Here is a 17,778-nt window from a genome sequence, read left to right on the forward strand (position 1 = left end):
GAAGTCCTAGAAAAAAAGAGTTATGCTCATACCTGAGCAGAGGGCTTGGCTCTGCACCTGGGTAGACATCAGGCCCCGCCGCCATGTGGCCAGCACCCAGCGCTGGGAATGTGTCAGGTCTTACCGTTCATTGATGCTTTCTGCTCGGAGGGTGTAGACTCGATCGATGTGGGAAATGTGGAAGATGGGTTCATCTCCAGAAGGGTCAGTGGGTAATTTTACTAGAACTTCATTTAGGAAAATAGGCTGGAAAGCAATAGTGTACATGCATTATCAACCAACACTGGGTGAGGACATGCTCACGTGAACATGTTCTAGTAAGTGAGGCTGCAAGTGTGTGTGGTTGTGTGTGCACTTTGATGCATGTTCTTTAGTGTGTATTTGTGTGTGCTTTAGTAATCTAGGTAAAAGATGTATGTATACATTTGTGAGTATGATGTGTTTGTTTATTTCCTAGCAAACTATACCTGAATAAGAATAAAATTATATTAATTTTGATTTTTATATATTGCCAATAATATGTATCTCCTCTTCTATTTTGCAGGTATTTATTTATTTGTTTGTTTATTTATTTATTTTTGTGGAACCGGGGATTAAACTCAGGTCCCTGCGCTTGCCAGGCAAGCGCTTATTCTACTGAACCATCTCCCCGGCCCCGTAGGTATGTTTTAAATTCTTCAAAAAAGATATATTTTTCCACTGTTTACCCAAACAGCAAATGCCCTCCATCAACTTCACATCCAAGCAATTCCTTCCAAGGATTTTCATCTGAAATTTCTAGTAATAGTCTGCATAAGTACACCGTTCCTTTTCTCCAACTAAAACTAACTGCTACTTCCAAGAAATATTTAGTTAAAAACACCTCCACACAAATACATTTAGAAACAACCCTCCATAACACAGAAACATGTAGCCACAGTGCTATGTCTATGTGCAGACCAAGTACTCAGCCCTGAGAAATTCTCCACACATTGGTCTGGTTTTGCTGGCAAAAGGGATCCTGGACACAGATGCTGCAAACTATGTTGAAAGTTTGGTGGGAGATTGAATGGGAAAAGTGGCAAAGGGGCCTTGCAAGGACAATGCTTTTGAATTTTTTGGTACCAAGAACTGAATTCAGGACCTTGCACATGCCAGGCAGGCACTGTGCCACTGAGCTATATTCCAGGCCTACGGATGTTTTTGTAGCCTTAAAATTCTGACTTTTTTGGGTCTTCCTTCCTCCCCAGTCCCACCAAGGCATTGCAATCTAAAGCAGAACTTACTGTTTTGTACATTTTATATTGCAGGTTGGATTTAGGGCTGAAGACTTTGTCTGTGCCGGAAGACCCCAAGGGCTTTGTGATTTGGGTCAGCAGGAGGAAGTCGTTGAAAAGGAAACCATACAGCTCTTTGTTGCTCTTGGCTTTATAGAGCTTCCCACTGTGTAAAAACTTCCGGGGTCCCAAGCAGTTGGTCACTGAATTGAACACCAGTTGCTAGGAAAGGAAACAAAGAAGGCAGGATGAAGAAAGCCTATATTTAATGTTTTTGGAGCAGAAGCTCCATCAGAATCAAAGACCAGGTGGTGGCAGCAGACCTGTGGCTTAGGCTCAAATAAAGGGCAGCTTTGAGGCTTCCAGGACCAAGAAGTCAAAGCCAAAAACATGGTTCTGGAGACATGAAGGGTGAAGATGTGTCTCAGTTATAATTCCCGAAGCCTTCTCCTAAAGGGGCTTGCATGAGCTTTAGGGTATGATGGGCGTGTTCCTCCCTTTCATTTATTGGGGAAATGGGGCCTTGGGAAGACAGATGCCCCGCCAGTTCCCACTTCAATGTCCACCTGCTGGATGTGGGGTGCTGGACCGGGCAAGAATCTGTTTCAGTGAGAAGGCCTGCATGGCCTCAATTGTCCTTCACACTTCTAGAAAGCAGCAATGTCTCTCTGTGTGTGACACAGGAGACCACACTTATGTTAAACTTAAACATGTTCTGTGGCCAGCTCTGGGCCCCATGTGGTCCACACTGTAGTCATGAGACAGAGCACAGAAGCCAGCGTGTCCTCTTGTCATTCCTGTGAATGCCATAAAGCCCAAAGCAAGCCAGGGTACCAGAGCTAGGAAAGAGCAGTCAATGAAGACCAACTGTCTGGTTTCAAAGAGAGGATAGAAGCTTCAAACATCAACTGACTAGAACTTATTTTATTTCTAACTGTTCAGGTGCAGACCTGAACCACTGACCCTTCTAATTGAAGCAGTCAGACTCAAGGAGATGCCTTTTCTAAAGTGTGTGTTGCCTCCTCGCACACCTGCCTGGCAGATGCAGGGTTGAGCAGTTCCTCTGTTTTCAGGGCCAAGGCAAAGTTGCCATGCAGGATATGCAGGCCCTGCTATGCCCCACCTGCCCTGCATCCTTAGGGCCTGTCACACCTCCTATTGTCACCAGTGCACTATGCAAGATGAGTCTCCTCTCCTATGCCCTGCCCAGGGCTCCTTCCTAGAGAGACAGGGCGGGAGATCATTATTCTTCCACAGGCAGGAAAATGTCACCTTCTCCAGTGCCTCCCTGAATTCCCCACATATAAAGAGTTCTTCCCAGTTCTCATCCTGGTCTGGGGAGTTTATATTTGTAATCTCATGGGAAAGGTATTGGAATCCTAGCAAGCTAATTCCAATCTACCATTTCCAGTGCAACCCATTGCAAGGATAAAGACACTAAGGCATATTTATAGTTGTGGGGAGCCAAAGGGTCCTAAGACCAGTTAGGATAATGGCTACCAGAACAAAGGTCCCAACCCAGGGCCGAACCTAGGTTTTATTAAATCATGAAGAAGGGAGTGGCTTCAGGATGAGTGATTGTGAGAGTGGTAGGAAGTATGTGAGTGCTACGAGCTGGGCTAGGTAGGAGGCCCAGAATAATCTCTGCAAAATGCAGAGAAAGGATTATACAGAAAGAGTAACCTGTATGACACAAGAGATGTAGTATGTCATGTTTTTGGGTCCATGTTTCAGCTCTGATGTGTAATCTTTAATGCCCTGGGAAGTCATAGCTTCTTATCTCAAGGCTTAATCCCAGCCCCCAGGCAAGAGCACAGAGCACGGCTCTCCATCCAACCTGGCCCACACATGTTTATTTGGGAGCAGTGAGGGTGGGGAAGCCCTACCCTGCTGCTGGCTTCAGTGACTACACATCCACACCTCAGCTGGACAGATCTGCACATATCAATATGTGGAAATAGGGCCAGGTTCAGCGGAAATGGAGACAACTGCTTCTCTTTCAAGGAGAGTCCTCTACATGGTCCTCCACACCCGCACAACTTCCTTCCCTCCTCATCTCACACTGGTCACCTAGCTCTGCCTTGTCATCCTTCACATTTGGGGCAAATATTGGTTTAACTCGCAGTGAGGGCAGGGTCACATCTCATTTATTTTTATATCCTTGGAGTTTGTACTGGAATCATGCTGGGTGGGTGGACACTAGCTAAGTGCTCATCACACGAATATGTGAGTGAGTGAATAAGTGACCGATCAACCAGAGACAGACCCTGGGCTCCAAAACAGGAGCCTACAGCTGTCACCACAAGGCTACTTTCTCAGCTTTGCTCATCTCACACCTACAGGGGATGTGGACAGGATGTGGGGCTGGGAGAACACCATGGGCATGCTAGGCTGCCTATGGTGCTTATGGGAGGCAAACTACCCCAGGAAGAGTGGATGAGCAAGTCCCTTTCCCCCGGGCAACCTAGTGAATGGCACACATGTATGCATGCGTACATATGTGTGTGTGTGTGTCTGTGAACATATGCATGTGCATAAGAAACAGAGATAAAAATGGACCCAAAAAATTGGAGCAAAGGAAAGATTAAATGATAAAAAGAATTAAAGACCAAAAACGATATTTCCATTTCTGGAATTATGGTGTTTTAGTTACTTACCCAAGAAAGCTAAAGTCTTATCGATTGAAACTAATGACACTGAACCTCATTTTAATGGCTACATGGTTGCAGGAGCTATATTCAAACTGAAGTGAGGGGCCTAATAGGAGATCTCTACAAAAATCTAGACCCAGAGAATGAATGACAAGTAAACTCAAGTTCAGAAGGAATGAGAAAAGAAATTTCTGTTTGACCTTGATGTCTGTAGAGAAAAACGTGCCCCTGAGAATTTGTGACTGCCAGGTAGTTTTCACACAAGTTTATAATTATAATTCATACAATTGCATGGTTCCCCAACCTTCTCTAAATAGAATTCTAGGTATCCAGGTGTAATGGTGCACACGGATAGTCCCAGCACTCAGGAGGCTGATGAAGGAGGGTAATTATAAATTTGAGGCCAGCCTGGACTACATGGGGAGATCAAGGCCAGCTTGCACAGTAAGACATTGTCTCAAAAATAAATAAATAAATAAATAAATAAACATTTAACAAGAAAAGCATTTAAGGTGATCCTGGCAGCAATCCTCTTAGGAGAATGCAACTTCGGAGAGCAAAGATGCCCACAGGCAAAGTCCTAAAGTACACTGATTCTGTCAAGGATCACAGTACAAGGGCTGTAGATAGAGCTCATGGGTAAAGCACTTGGTTATCACGCACAAAGCCCTGGGTTTGATCCTCAGCACAGAAAAAAGAAAGAGAGACAAAAAGAGTCCCACTACACATAGAAAAACAACACATAAAAAAAAAAAAAAAGAAAAACAACACATGATTAGCAAGCGCTAGGAGAGACAACTAAGAGGTAGTATGTGTATGTAATGATTCCCTAAAATGAATACAACCATTATGTATTGCAATCATATACTAATAAAAAAGAAACAACAAAAATAATAAAATCCATACCTTTAGATATTTAAATTATCAAATCTGGAAAAATTCTGCCATATTTTTAAAACATGTTAAGAAATAAATGAGAAGCATGAACATTTGAGTAAGGAACAAGACATAAAAAAGAACCCAGCAGATGGGAGAAAATAAATAGAACTACTGACAATGGGAACTAATATGATTGGAATAAAAACTCAATGGATGGTTCATTCAACAGATGAGAAGCTATCAAAGAGAGAATTAGGAAGCTGAAGGCTGAAGAAGATGGTTTAAGCCTTTTCATGTCCCCTTTCAGGCTGGCTACTGCAACCACCAGGGCCCAATCCCATCCTGGGAGCTGCTACCTCTGACAGGCCTTCACACTGCACGTGGGCTTGGATCCACTCCAGGCGGTCCGAGTTCTCCTTCTCACGCACCCCCTCGTTCACCTGGGAGCACAGCTCTTCAGCCTTTTCCAGTGCATGCTTCAAGTGACTGTGGTCAGGATGGTTTTCAGGAGTGTTTTCCAGGATCTACACAGGAGAAGAGAAAACAACCCACCTCCAGTGTGCATGGAACTTGGGTCTGCTATCCTTTGTTGAATGCTACCCACCTGAGCACCACCAGGCAATGACCTGGAGAATGCATGAGTGACCTTGCAGGGGACCTTTCATGGGCTCAGCAGGAGCTAAGCTTCCATTAGGAGGCAACAGAAGATCCTGTCCTTGAAGCCCTCACCCAGCTCCACACCCTTGACCATCCCCAGGACAAGCAATGTGACCTATCTTGCAAAATGCTGACCTCCCACAGGGAACACCCTGCTCTGCCAGTGAGGCCACATAAGGGCTCTGGGTGTCAGTTTCCTCATAGGGGATTTGCAAAGAGCATGTCCATTGTTTGAAGAACTAAAGGACTCAATACAAACGAAGAACTTGCAAAATGCCTGGCTCTTAGGACATGCTAAATAAGTGAGCAATTACTATTAGACCCTCAAAGAACTTTGAAGCCCCTAAAAATAGTCATCATCCTCTGTTCCAGAACAAAGGTAAGCTATCTTTGCCATGTACCAGAATGTTGAGAGTGTACTTGCCCACATACACCAGTAATTCAAAAGGACCTTGCCCTCCATAATACAGGCTATTCTGCTTAAAGTCCTAAGTAAGTGCTCAAATGGAGAACACATCCGGTCAACATATCCCGGGTCCTGTGTGTCTACCAGTCAATTTCAAGCAGTGACCTCAACCTTTAGGCCAAACTTGACTACACACTAGAATCTCTTTGAAAAATCCTGAAGCTTCATGCAAACTACATCATAATCTTGGGGTGATTTTTTTGGATCCTCCATCTTTGCAGACAATACTAGTGCACAGTCAAGTCTGACGACCACTGTGCCAGACCAGGTGCCTGCACAACTGGCTTATATGGACTCATCTATCTTATTCCTAAATAAAAACAGGTTTATTGATTCTGTTCATTGTAAAAGTAATGTACAAAATTTAGAAAACTTGCAAACTTACGCTGAACCTAAAAATCACCTAGAGATAATTTCTGTCTACATACTAGTTAATGCACTATACTTTGATATGAGAGAGACCCATTAAAACAAAATTTTAAAAAATATTACCATTACATTCATGCCTTTATACAATATGATTCTATGCTGATCTAGACAATTATTTTTAAGGACTCTATAATATGTCATGGTAAGAGTGGATCACAATACATTTAAGTAGTTCTCCACCTATAAAACTTCATGTTATTTTCAGTACTTCTCTGATTACTTTTTAGACTAAATGTTTAGAGGCAGAATTGCTGATTTAAAGAAAGCACGTAGTGTGATCTACACAGGGCCATCCACCAGGCCTTGGCCAGCCTCCTTCCACCAGCGCCCTTGTTGCTGCCCCTGAACACATACAGTCTGTTCAATCCATGCCAATCAGCAAGCCAAAAAGCAGATGTTCTCTTATGCATTCCCTTTATTACCAGTATGTTTTAAACTTCTGCACCTTCAGCACCCTAATGAATACAAGTGTGTTCAATGAGGAAACCAACATTTAAATATTTCTTAGTATCAGCTAGACACCACGTACATATATTCAGTTAATTCTTCCAACTAGTGTCTGCATTTTACAGACAAAAAAACCTGAGACCCAGAGAGGCTGAGAAACTTACCTAGGAGCCGAGGTGGTACCAAGTTTCAAGCCAGGCAGCCTGGCTTCAACATAGTAGCTCCTTAGCACTTCTTTACTGCACCTATTGAACTATTTGAGTTTTTCAATTTTAAGTGTGCTTCACATACTGATATATAGATATCAGCATATCTTTATATTTTAGCATATATTCCTACACATTAAAATTATGCTCACACAGTTTACATCTGTCACTTGTCTTTGCTCATTTTTTTTTAAATATTGTTTTAGATCTTTTATTTTATTTTTAATTTGTGTGTGTGTGTGTATGTGTGTGTGGCCAGCTCAGCCCACCAGGGGGGCGGGGCTGGCTGGCATGTGGTACTGGGGGATTGAACCGTGGTCCCTGTGCTTTGCTAAGCTCGTTCTAAGTAGGTGCTTTAGACCACTGAGCCATCTCACCAGCCCCTTTGCTCATATTTTGTAACAGAAATTGTGAGAAAAATGTTCATTCAAATAACATATTAATACACTTCTGATATGAAAGAGTGAACATCACAGAAGCCTACCCCAGAGGTAAGTGTTATTTCCCTTCAGGACTTTTAGGTGTTCTCTGTACACAGTTACGTTAGACATGAGACAGCTCAGCAGACTAAGTGCCTGCTTAGGCAAGTGCAGGGACCGCGCTTCAACTCCCCAGTGCTGCATGCCACACCAGCCCACTCCCCAGGTGCACTGAGCCAGCAACCAAGTCTGAGTGTGGTGGTGCATGCCTGTAATCCCAGAGCTGGGGAGGCTGGAAACAGGAGGATCACTATGAGTCCAAGCTGCATAGTGAGATGCTGTACCAAAAACAAAACAAAAACAAAAACAAAAACAAAAACAAAAAACAACGAAAAAAACAACAAAAGAGGGCCTATTGCCTGGTGACACTGTAGCCATCTTTATTTGAGTCACTCTGCTCTATGATATCCACACAATGACAAAATCAACTTCCACATTTTGTGAAACATATCCTGTTAGGCAGTACATGAATGTACTTAACAATTACAGGTATAAGCCTTTCCCTCTTTTGCAACATGGAACATAATGTAGGACTGCTCTATAAGTTCAGTTTTCACACGGCAGCACTTTCTGGATACCTTTGTGTGCTAATATACAGAACAGAAATTAGAAGTACAGATCTGCCATAGTTTATATCTTTTCTGAGCATCTAGGTTGCTCTCCAGAAGTTCTCTTTTAGGTGCTGTGACTCTAAGTTCTTTAAAGTTTTTAATATCATGCTAAGAATTCCTCTACTTCACTGCTATAAAAATATTTAGTCTTAGTGCTTTTGTGGTTTTTCATATGTATCTTACGGCCCGCCAGCTTTCTCTAGTTCAGTAAGCTTTCAGATCATTCTCCTAGGTGCCACGGAAGGCAGCAATCACCTTTCTGCAAATGACCATGGTTTTCTTTTCCTTTTTAATATGTATGCCTCTCGGTTCTCTCCATGTTTTTTTTTTTTTTCTCCCCATTGGTTAGATATATAACACCTATGTTAAAGCTTGTTTCAAACTTCAAAGTAAAGAGAGAAGCAATGAATTAAACAGCAAGTGTGGAGTTGGAATAAAGAAAAAAGTAGATTAAAAGAAGCTTTCAAAATGATTAACTCAGCCAGTGTGTCTGCAGAATATTTGATGGGTTGAGCTGGAGCTGGGCTGATGGGGCGGCTTGTGGAAGGGAACTTTGTTAAGCGTGAAGAGACTGAGCAAAGCAAATACACATATTAAGGATAACGAGAGCCCGATTTCTCATGGATAGTAAGGAGTTGCAAATCTAGGAGAGGAAAGGCTGGAATCATTTCCATGGGTTAAAATTAGGTCTCAGTGTGAATTTGTAGATTTTAATAAAATAGAAAAGCTGACCCAGAATTAAATATAAATACATGTGTTACACATAAGCACATGTATGTATGTATGTATGTATGAATACACATGATACATGTATAATATCCAGGTATGATACACCCTGTGGTTGCAGAATCATGAGCTCATAGGATGTGATATGTATTCACTCACTTTATAGACAGGGACACTAAACCCTAATTTTGCTCTTTTCTTTTGGTATTAGCCTCCTTGAAGTGACAAGAGAAAAGCAAATCAGTCAGTGTCCTCTGAACATGGGTGCTAGGAATCATGTTTCTTTCTCTTTTCTGTTAGGAAAATCAAGGTATGGAGGCATTGGACCTGTACTAGCTAAAGAATCAAGAACTGAGCCCTTGTTTTCTGACTTCTAGCAGGTAGAAGCCAACCAGTTGCACATACAAAGGCTGTGCAGTTTCCGCTCTTTCCATAATAACCAGCTTTTTTTCCCCTCTGACTTACTAAGCAGATGGACCCAGAACACTGCCAGTGCAAGATTTCTACCTAATAGCCACCAGGTGCATTGGCTGGAGAACCTGCCCCTACCCCAGCCCCCTCTAATGCAGAGAGCACATTCCTCTGCTTGAAAAGGCAAGGCAGGTACTTACATTTTTAATGATCAGTGGGTATCTCGTTACCCGTTGCATAGGCTTCAGTATAAAACTAGACAGTGGCATCCCTTTACAGCGAGGGTCCATTGCCAGTCTCTGAAACAAGAGAGTTTTTTAAAATGTACTGCCAAAATCTGCAAAATCCAAAATCAGTGTTAGCATCACTACTATCATTTAGGACCTCCCCCTATACCCTTTATTCCAATTATCTGATGATCACTGAGAAATTAGGGATTGGAAAAGTCTGACCAGTTATCCAGCTCCAGGATGAAGCAGTTCCAGAGAGTGGAAGACCCCAAATGTGATCTAGGGGGCCAGGGTGATAACTCAGTAGAATAAGTGCTTGCCTGGCAAGTACAGGTCCTGAGTTCAATCCCCAGTACCGCAAAAAAAAAAAAAAAAAAAAAAAGCCATCCTCCAAATGTGACTCATTCAGGAGGGTAAGTTCTGCTCACTGGACTCAGTAAGACTTCCCTGGGACACATAGTTCCTTACAGAGAGAAGATTCTGGCCCTACATAGAATATTTCTTCTGAATATCTGAAAAAAAATTGTGACATTCCTGAAAGCAAGAAGAATCATAAGACTATATGGTCAGAATGGAAGTTCCCCTGAAGCCAGGCATTGTGGCACATACTTGTGGTCCCAGCACTAGGAAGGCTGAGGCAGGAGGATCACTGTGAGTTTAAGACCAACCTACACTATATAGCAAGACCCTACTTCAGTCAAGCACTTATCCTACTGAGCCATCTCCCTGGCTCCAAGACCCTACTTCAAAAAGCCAAAAAAACAGGCCAGCCAGATAGCTCAGTGGACTAAAGTGCCTGCTTGGGAGGCTGAAAATACGAGAATCACTATGAATCTGATCTGTGTAGTGTGACCTTGTAGATCCTGTATACCCTGTACTAAATACATTTTAAAAAATTTTAATTCATAAAATGTCATTTATCCAGTTTAAAATTTTTTTTTAAAAAAAACAGGGGCCGGGGAGATGGCTTAGTAAGCACAAGGGCCTAAGTTCAATTCCCGGTTCTGCCAAAAATAAATAAATAAATAAATAAATAAATAAATAAATAAATAAAAAATAAATAAATAAATAAAATAAAAAATAAAAAACAAACCAGAAAAGAAAAATTCTCCTTAAGTCCAAGGAATGCTAGAAAGGCTGAATCTCACTGCCTCCTGTGCATAAGCCAGGACACATTGCTGAGAGCTCCAGGAGTGGGTGGGGCAAAGGAGAGCTGAGGTCTAAGGGCCAAGACTCTGGACTGGGAGTTTACGGTTCATCTCTACCCTCAGCTCTCTGCTTCTGTCCTCTCACCACTACTGCCAACTATGTCAGCCCTTCTGGGAGTTGAGTGCCCTCTCCCAAGAGAAAAAGCCTGTCTACAAGTCATGCAATGACTTCACTCCCAAAGGCTCTGACCAGGTTTAATACTGTGACCCACAGCCCTGAGGTCTCAAAATGTCAGCAATCAACCTGATGTCTGACATGGACCTCACCATCCCAGGGACACCTCTCAGCAGGCAGAGAGCTTCTGAGCTACTGCTGAGACGGTGTACAGAGGTGAAGAGAAGGGGAAAGGGGAGGGCCAGAAGCACCTTGTCCTGGGCTGTTGTCTGCATTTCCCTGAAGTTCAAATGCACCCAACAATGACCTTATCCTGCCTATGACCAAGAACTGGCCACAGGCACCAGCCCTCCCTCCTATATCCCACTTTTCCTATAATCTTTCTCACCTTTGAATGCCTCAGTGGTTGGCAATAAATCCAAGCATTTAATATTGGGAAACACCAATGACAGAAAAAAACTACAAGCATACATGATGAGGCTATGACCAAGAAGAGGCCACTCTTCTACCTCCACGCAGCATGATTTATGGGGAGGTAGTCCTGCCCACTAAAATGCTGGAGGCACAAAGATATGCCTGGTATTACTATCGTCTGGCTATTTATTCATGGAAATATACCTATTGAATGGAAATGGTTTTATCATCTCCCTCTTTGGTCTTCTGGGAGAGGAGGGGGCTATCTGAGTGCCTGATGTAGCAAGCACAGATCAACCATGGCCAATGCCAAGTGCCAGCAGAGCATGCCATGGTGCTGGTCTGCAAGCAGCATTGGGAACACCTCCCCAACTGTCCCCAGCTGGACACATGTCTCTTCAGACCCGCTAGCACTGAGGCAGATGTCATGGCACTCCATTTTGACTCCTTTAGGCTGCCGGGAGCTTGAACCCATTAAGCAGAGCTAAATGGAAAGGGCCACAAGTGCCACTGGGACATGCGGCCATTCTCTCTGTAATTAGAAGCAGAAACTACCAAAGAATTGAGGATGCTGAGATTAAACAGAAAGGACTTTCTAAGCAGAAACCTGATTACACAGAAACAGTACCAAGAATCAACAAATGATATTGCACAAATTCAAAACTTTCACAAGGGCTGAGGAGATAGCTCAGTGTCATAAGACCCTGCCTGGCAAGCACAGGGTCCTGAGTTCAATCCCCAGTACCCCAAAATAAACAAAAGCTTTTGCCTAGCAAAACAAACAACTAATAATGAAAAGAAAACCTATAGAATGGGGAAAAGTTTTTGCCAGATATTCCTCAGTCTGAGGATCAATATCCAAAACAGTGGTGTCAATCCATTCAGTGGCTTGTACACCACAGCACAGTGTTTACATCACTGAAAGCTCTAAAAGGTTCACCATCACTGCTCTAGACCATGTAAAGAACTCAAAAAGTAACACCCCCAAACAAAAGTTAATCAAAAAATGGGCTAAAGAAATGAACAGACGCTTCACAGAAGAAGCACAAATGGCCAATAAGTACACGAAAAATGCTCAAATCACTGGCCAGTTAGAGAAATGCTAGTCAAAGCAACATGGATTCCATCTCCTATCAGAGGGAATGGCCATCATCAAGAAATCAAGTAGAGGGCTGGAGAGATGGCTCAGTGGTCTAAAGCACCTACTTGGAACAAGCTTAGCAAAGCATCGGGGACCGCGGTTCAATCCCCCAGCACCACATGCCAGCCAGCCCCGCCCTCTGGTGGGCTGAGCTGGCCACACACACACACTCACTCTCTCTCTCTCTCTCTCTCTCTCTCTCTCTCTCTCTCAAATAAATTTAAAAAAATTTAAAAAAAAAGAAATCAAGTAGAAGCTTTTGGGGAAAAAAACCATTCTGCATTGTGAGTAGGAATATAAACTAGTACAACCACTATGAGAATCAGCATGGAGATTCCTCAAAAAATGGCAGCTAGAAATGCCATTCAACCCAACTATTCCCCTTCTAGGTATCTTCCTGAAAGAATTAAAAACACCCCAACACAGTGATCCATGCACACCCATGTTTATAGCAGCACCGCTCGAAGGAACTAAGTCTTGGAAGCAGCCTAAATGTCCACCAACAGATGAATGGATAAAGAAAATATGGTATTGACACATAACAGAGAGCTGCTCTGTCATAAAGAAAGATATACTAAAGTCATTTGTAGGAAAATGGATGAAACTTGAGACCATAATGTTAAGTGAAATAAATCAGACTCACAAGCATAAATATCACATGGTTCCTCTTACATGAGAAACTCAAATTATAAATAAAAAGCAAAATAAAATAGGAAGTAGGGGAAATAAGATCTTTCTCAGAAGGAAAGGGGATGAAGAGACAGAGGGAGAGGAGGAAAGGGGATGAACATGCAGGGGCCTGTTCATGCAGGCCTTCTGCAGAGAGATGCCTACCCATTTCGGATGGATGCTCAACTCCGTGCGCCCTTCAGCGCCACTCTGGACAGGGTCTCCCTGCAGGCTGGACTCCTTACCTTCACGAACTCCTTGAAGTCAGGGGCCTCATCCGTCTTCTGCTGAATCAGGGCAGCCCCGTTGAGTTGGCAGCTGCAGAAGCGGATGTAGGGCTGCATGTGGGGCAGTTGGGCACTCAGAATGTCGCCGATCATCTTCACAGGCATCTTCTCCCCTGACATCTTCTTGCGGACTCTCAGAGCTCTGCATGAAACACGGGAGGTGAGCCCCGCCCTCGTGCCACTGACCGCACCACAGAACCGGAAATGTGTGAGGGGCACAAACCTGAGGGCCACTACAGCATCTACTTGGGAGGCGAGGAACAGACAAAGAAACGAGTCTAGTGCTACAGAGAGGTGCTGCCAGGGCATTGTTCTTTAGCTTGGTGGATATTTGTCACAATTTTTTTCTTGTAGAAAAATATGCAATTTTTTTTTTCAATATATCAGGATCACTGTGTAGGTGGCATGTTTCTCGGGTTCTCTGTGGGGTAACAGCCTCCGTGTTGGTGTGGCCTGAGCAGTGGTCCTATTTCAGGGCCACTGCTGCCCAAGGGAAGTTATGTTACCAGGAGATGGACAAGTATGCTTTCAGAACATAATGAAAACGGTCAATTGCCACAAAAAATTCCCACGATGTTTGCCAAAGCCAGGTGGGCACAGTCTTTTGAACCAACCTCTGCCATTCATTGCACCACTGTGGTTACTGCGGACTAAAGGAGAGGTCTTTTACTATGACAATAGGCTGAGTCCAAACAATTTATATCCTGAAGCCAAGAAGAAGCGTTAGAGGGGCTGGGAAGAGCTTGCTGCGGGGCTCACTCAGAATGTGAGTGCTCGGCCTGCGGCAGCCAGGACCAAGTGTCTGTTCGTCCTGCTCTAACACAAGATGTGATTAAAAAAAATACATGGTTAGTACACACAACTGCCCACAGGGAATGCAAATATGATGGGCTACACACGTCTTAACAAAGAAAATGATCCAAAAAAGAAAAGACAGATGCTATCTAAATTTATTAAATCAAAATTCATTACAGTAAAGACACATTTCCCTCAACTTCCCTCAAAATATTCCATCAATCGTGTCACCTCGCTTCGCATACATTTATTCCATCAATCGTGTCACTTCCCGAAGCAGTTTGGCAAGTGGTTTTTCATGTCTTATACGGTGTGATAAATACAGTGACTGCTGCTGCTCAGTGCCATGCAGCAGTGAGCGGCTCATAAAGACAGTACAGTGGGGCCCCACGCACTTTATCCACTGGGTCTGGCCCTATGTGACTCCTGGCTGCCCCATCAAGTCAAAATGATCATAAGAGGTAAGCACTTTGAATCAATTCAGCACAACAAGGCAGCCACCACAGTGCAACTAAAGATATTCATGAAAGAGGACTTCTGGAGCTGCTGCAAAAAGTGGCAAGAATGATGGGCTGTTGAAAGCTACTGGGATATTTAGAGAGACACTAATACAACATGTCTTTTAAGCAACAATTTTTCACAATTTAAACACTCACTGTATGTTTTGTTTCATTTTGTTTGTTTTGTCTTTTGAAGACAGGGTCTCAATATATCATCCAGGCTGGCCTTGAATTCACTTTGTAGTTCAGGCTGGCCACAAATTTGCAGTGATTCTCCTGCCTCAGCCTCCTGAGTGTTGGCATTCCAGGCTTGCATCACCATGCCCCACCATATAGTATTTTTTGATCATACCTCATAGGTGAATTCTTAATAGCAGCATTAGAAAGAAGCTCAGCTTCTACATGGCAAGGACAGTAGTGTAGGACAAGGACAACACCACCACACAGGAGGCCATGAGTGTTCAGCTGCCCTAGTGCTCACAGGGCTCTGGGTGGAAGGATGGACGGGACAGAATGGTATGAGGCATGACTTTCACATAAAGCTGAGGAGGGGTCTCTCTGAATTCCTCTGGCTGCTTTCATGGGCACACTGTGGGAGCCCCTGAGGTATGGGAAGGGATACAGAATTCCGAAGAGGCAGAGCACTGTTAGTCTTGGATCTTAAAAACTTCAGATCATTTTCTTTTCTTTCTCCTATATCTTTTGGCTAAAGAAAATTCCTTGGACTGAACAAGGCAAGGAATGAAACTTTGGGGACAGTGAGTTACTGTCATGCCTCAGCAACTCCACCTCCAGCCAAAGCCCTCATGGGGAACGCAGCACTGACTACCTGGGGTGGGAGAAAGGGCAGTGTGGCATCCTTTGGATGTCCCAGAGGCCACCATGCCATAGCAGTAGTGGCATGAAACATCTCTGCACTACAAATTTTGGGGATAAGAATGTGGAATAACCATGTTACAACCCTGCTATGGATAGAAAAAGGAGGAAACTCTATTATTTTCCTATGAACGTTTTTTTGTTGTTGTTTTGTTTTTTGTTTTGGAATAGTTCTTCTGCAAGGGAATAAAAGTACCTTCACCCTCATGCTCCTTCTTAAAATTTTTTATTTTTTGAGAACAGGGTCTATGCAGTGCAGACTCATAGAGATCCTCCTGTCTCAGCATCCCCAGCTCTGGGATTACAGGCATGTGTCACCTTGCCCAGGGTTCTGGGGCCGGGATGGCATATAGTACCGGGAATTGAACTCGAGACCTTGCACTTGCAAGGCAGGTACTTATGTTGCCGAGCTATCTCCCCAGCCCTCTCATGCTCCTTTTTAAATGAATCAGACAAGAAAAATGGAAAAAAGAGGAAGATCACATGACACAGTCATGTCTTGCGGTTCCTGCCTTCTGGAGACCCAGGCCTGCAATCTCATGTTGCATAACCAGGATGGAAGCCTAAAGTTAAGGTCCAGTGGACCTGGCACCTATCAGGTTCATTCTGGAATGTTCTATGGCACAGAAAGGTTTTGGGAGCAGTGGAGGGTGAGCCAGGAAGCCAGAGCACATGATGTAATTGGTGAAATCACAGCCCTGAAATTCCTTGGCCCTCAAGTGAGAGAATTTGCTACCTCCTGGAAAGGTTTACAGAGGAAAAGGCTTGAACTGGGAAGGCCAATGGATCAACTAGGAACACTTCACAGAGTGCTCAGTGTCTGCTGAATGAACCAGTGCTCCTAGCCCGCTGAGGTCCGCAGACTGAATGGAGAGTCATAGGCAATAATGTTCCCTAGATGCCAAACATTTGTAAAGATGGAAGCTGAGGCAGGAGGATCACAAGTTTGAGCCCAGTGCAACTCAGTGAGACCTTGTCTCAAAATTTAAAAAAAAATGGACCAGTGAGACAGCTCGGCAGTCTAAAGTGCCTGCTTAGGCAAGCCTGGGCAAACACGCATGGATCATGGTTTGATCTGTGGCACCACATGCCACGCCAGCCCTGCCTCCAGGGTGGGCTGAGCTGGCCACAAAAAAAAAAAAAAGTAAATGGCTGGGAATATAGTGTGAAATCCAGTACTAAGGATGCAATGCCAATACTATACACACACACACACACACACACACACACACACACACACACACATATGACTCCTGTAGCTTGGATTTGAAATGTCCACAAAGCCCTACCTGGTGAAGGATTCTTCCCTACCCAGGCCATGATACTCCTGGGAGGTGGTGGAATGCTTAAGAAGTGGGGCTTCTTTGGAAGAAGGTTGTATTTTTGAAGTGTGCCCAGGAAGCCAACCTTGGGACCCTATCCACTTCCTGTCCCTCTCTTTGCTTCCAGGCTGCTATGAGGCAAGTAGCCCCCTCTGCCATAAGCTCCCTCTGTCATCATCACAATGACACAAGCAATGGGGTCAACTGACCATGCCCAAAACATCCAAACCTGGGCCAAAACAACCCTTTTCTCTTGCTACCCTGATTACCTCAGGTACTTGTTCAGATAGCAGAAAGCTAACACGATTACTTAATATCTACTTCTTCTGTTGGAGAAACTGAGGCACACAGTGCCAAAGTCATACAATTAAGAGATGACAAAGGCAGCTCTTGAACCCAGATTTGACTCCAGAGCCTGAAGTTGGGCCAGGCACAGAGGCCCTGACTCCACCCCACCTCCACCTCATCTGGGGCACCTCTGGCTCCCATCCGTCACCCCTTTGGCAGCTTCTCCCAGTGTCTCCCTCCAAGTCCCTCTGGGGTCTGCACCCTCAGCCTCTGTGCCTGGCTCCTTGTGCCATGCCCTCTGTCACCTCCCTTTTCCCTTCTTTTACACACTCCCAGCCCACAGTTACTTTTTTCTTCCCATTTGGTCTTTTTTTTTTTAATATTTATTTATTTAGTGTGTGTGTGTGTGTGTGTGTGTGTGTGTGTGTGTGTGGCCAGCTCAGCCCACCAGGGGGCGGGAGCTGGCTGGCATGTGGTGCTGGGGGATTGAACCACGGTCCCTGTGCTTTGCCAAGCTTGTTCCAAGTAGGTGCTTTAGACTACTGAGTCTCTCCAGCCCCCTTCCCATTTGGTCTTAACCACTAAGATATATTTCTTATATTTTCTTTTGTCTTCCAATTAAGCAAAATAAAATGTGTCAACTCTTCTCATATGAAAAAGAAGGTAAAACAAATTGTATTAAAGAAAAACATGCCTTAGAAAAGCTGTTCTCTCT

At 43.9% G+C, this 17,778-nt stretch overlaps 1 protein-coding gene across 1 annotated transcript in view; it reads right to left on the reverse strand.

Moving 5' to 3' along the window:
* Itsn1 (intersectin 1) overlaps positions 1-17,778 on the reverse strand; it is a 236,490-nt gene that overhangs the window by 4,975 nt on the left and 213,737 nt on the right. The window contains exons 31-35 of the mRNA XM_023705571.1: positions 13,241-13,424; positions 9,419-9,517; positions 5,143-5,310; positions 1,266-1,478; positions 125-246 (exon numbers count right to left, since the gene is read on the reverse strand). Coding sequence (XP_023561339.1) covers positions 125-246; positions 1,266-1,478; positions 5,143-5,310; positions 9,419-9,517; positions 13,241-13,424 — 786 coding nt within the window. The remainder of the gene's footprint in view (positions 1-124; positions 247-1,265; positions 1,479-5,142; positions 5,311-9,418; positions 9,518-13,240; positions 13,425-17,778) is intronic.

This window comes from Octodon degus, unplaced genomic scaffold (genome assembly GCF_000260255.1).
Source record: "Octodon degus isolate 3935 unplaced genomic scaffold, OctDeg1.0 scaffold00225, whole genome shotgun sequence".
Lineage (NCBI taxonomy): Eukaryota > Metazoa > Chordata > Mammalia > Rodentia > Octodontidae > Octodon > Octodon degus.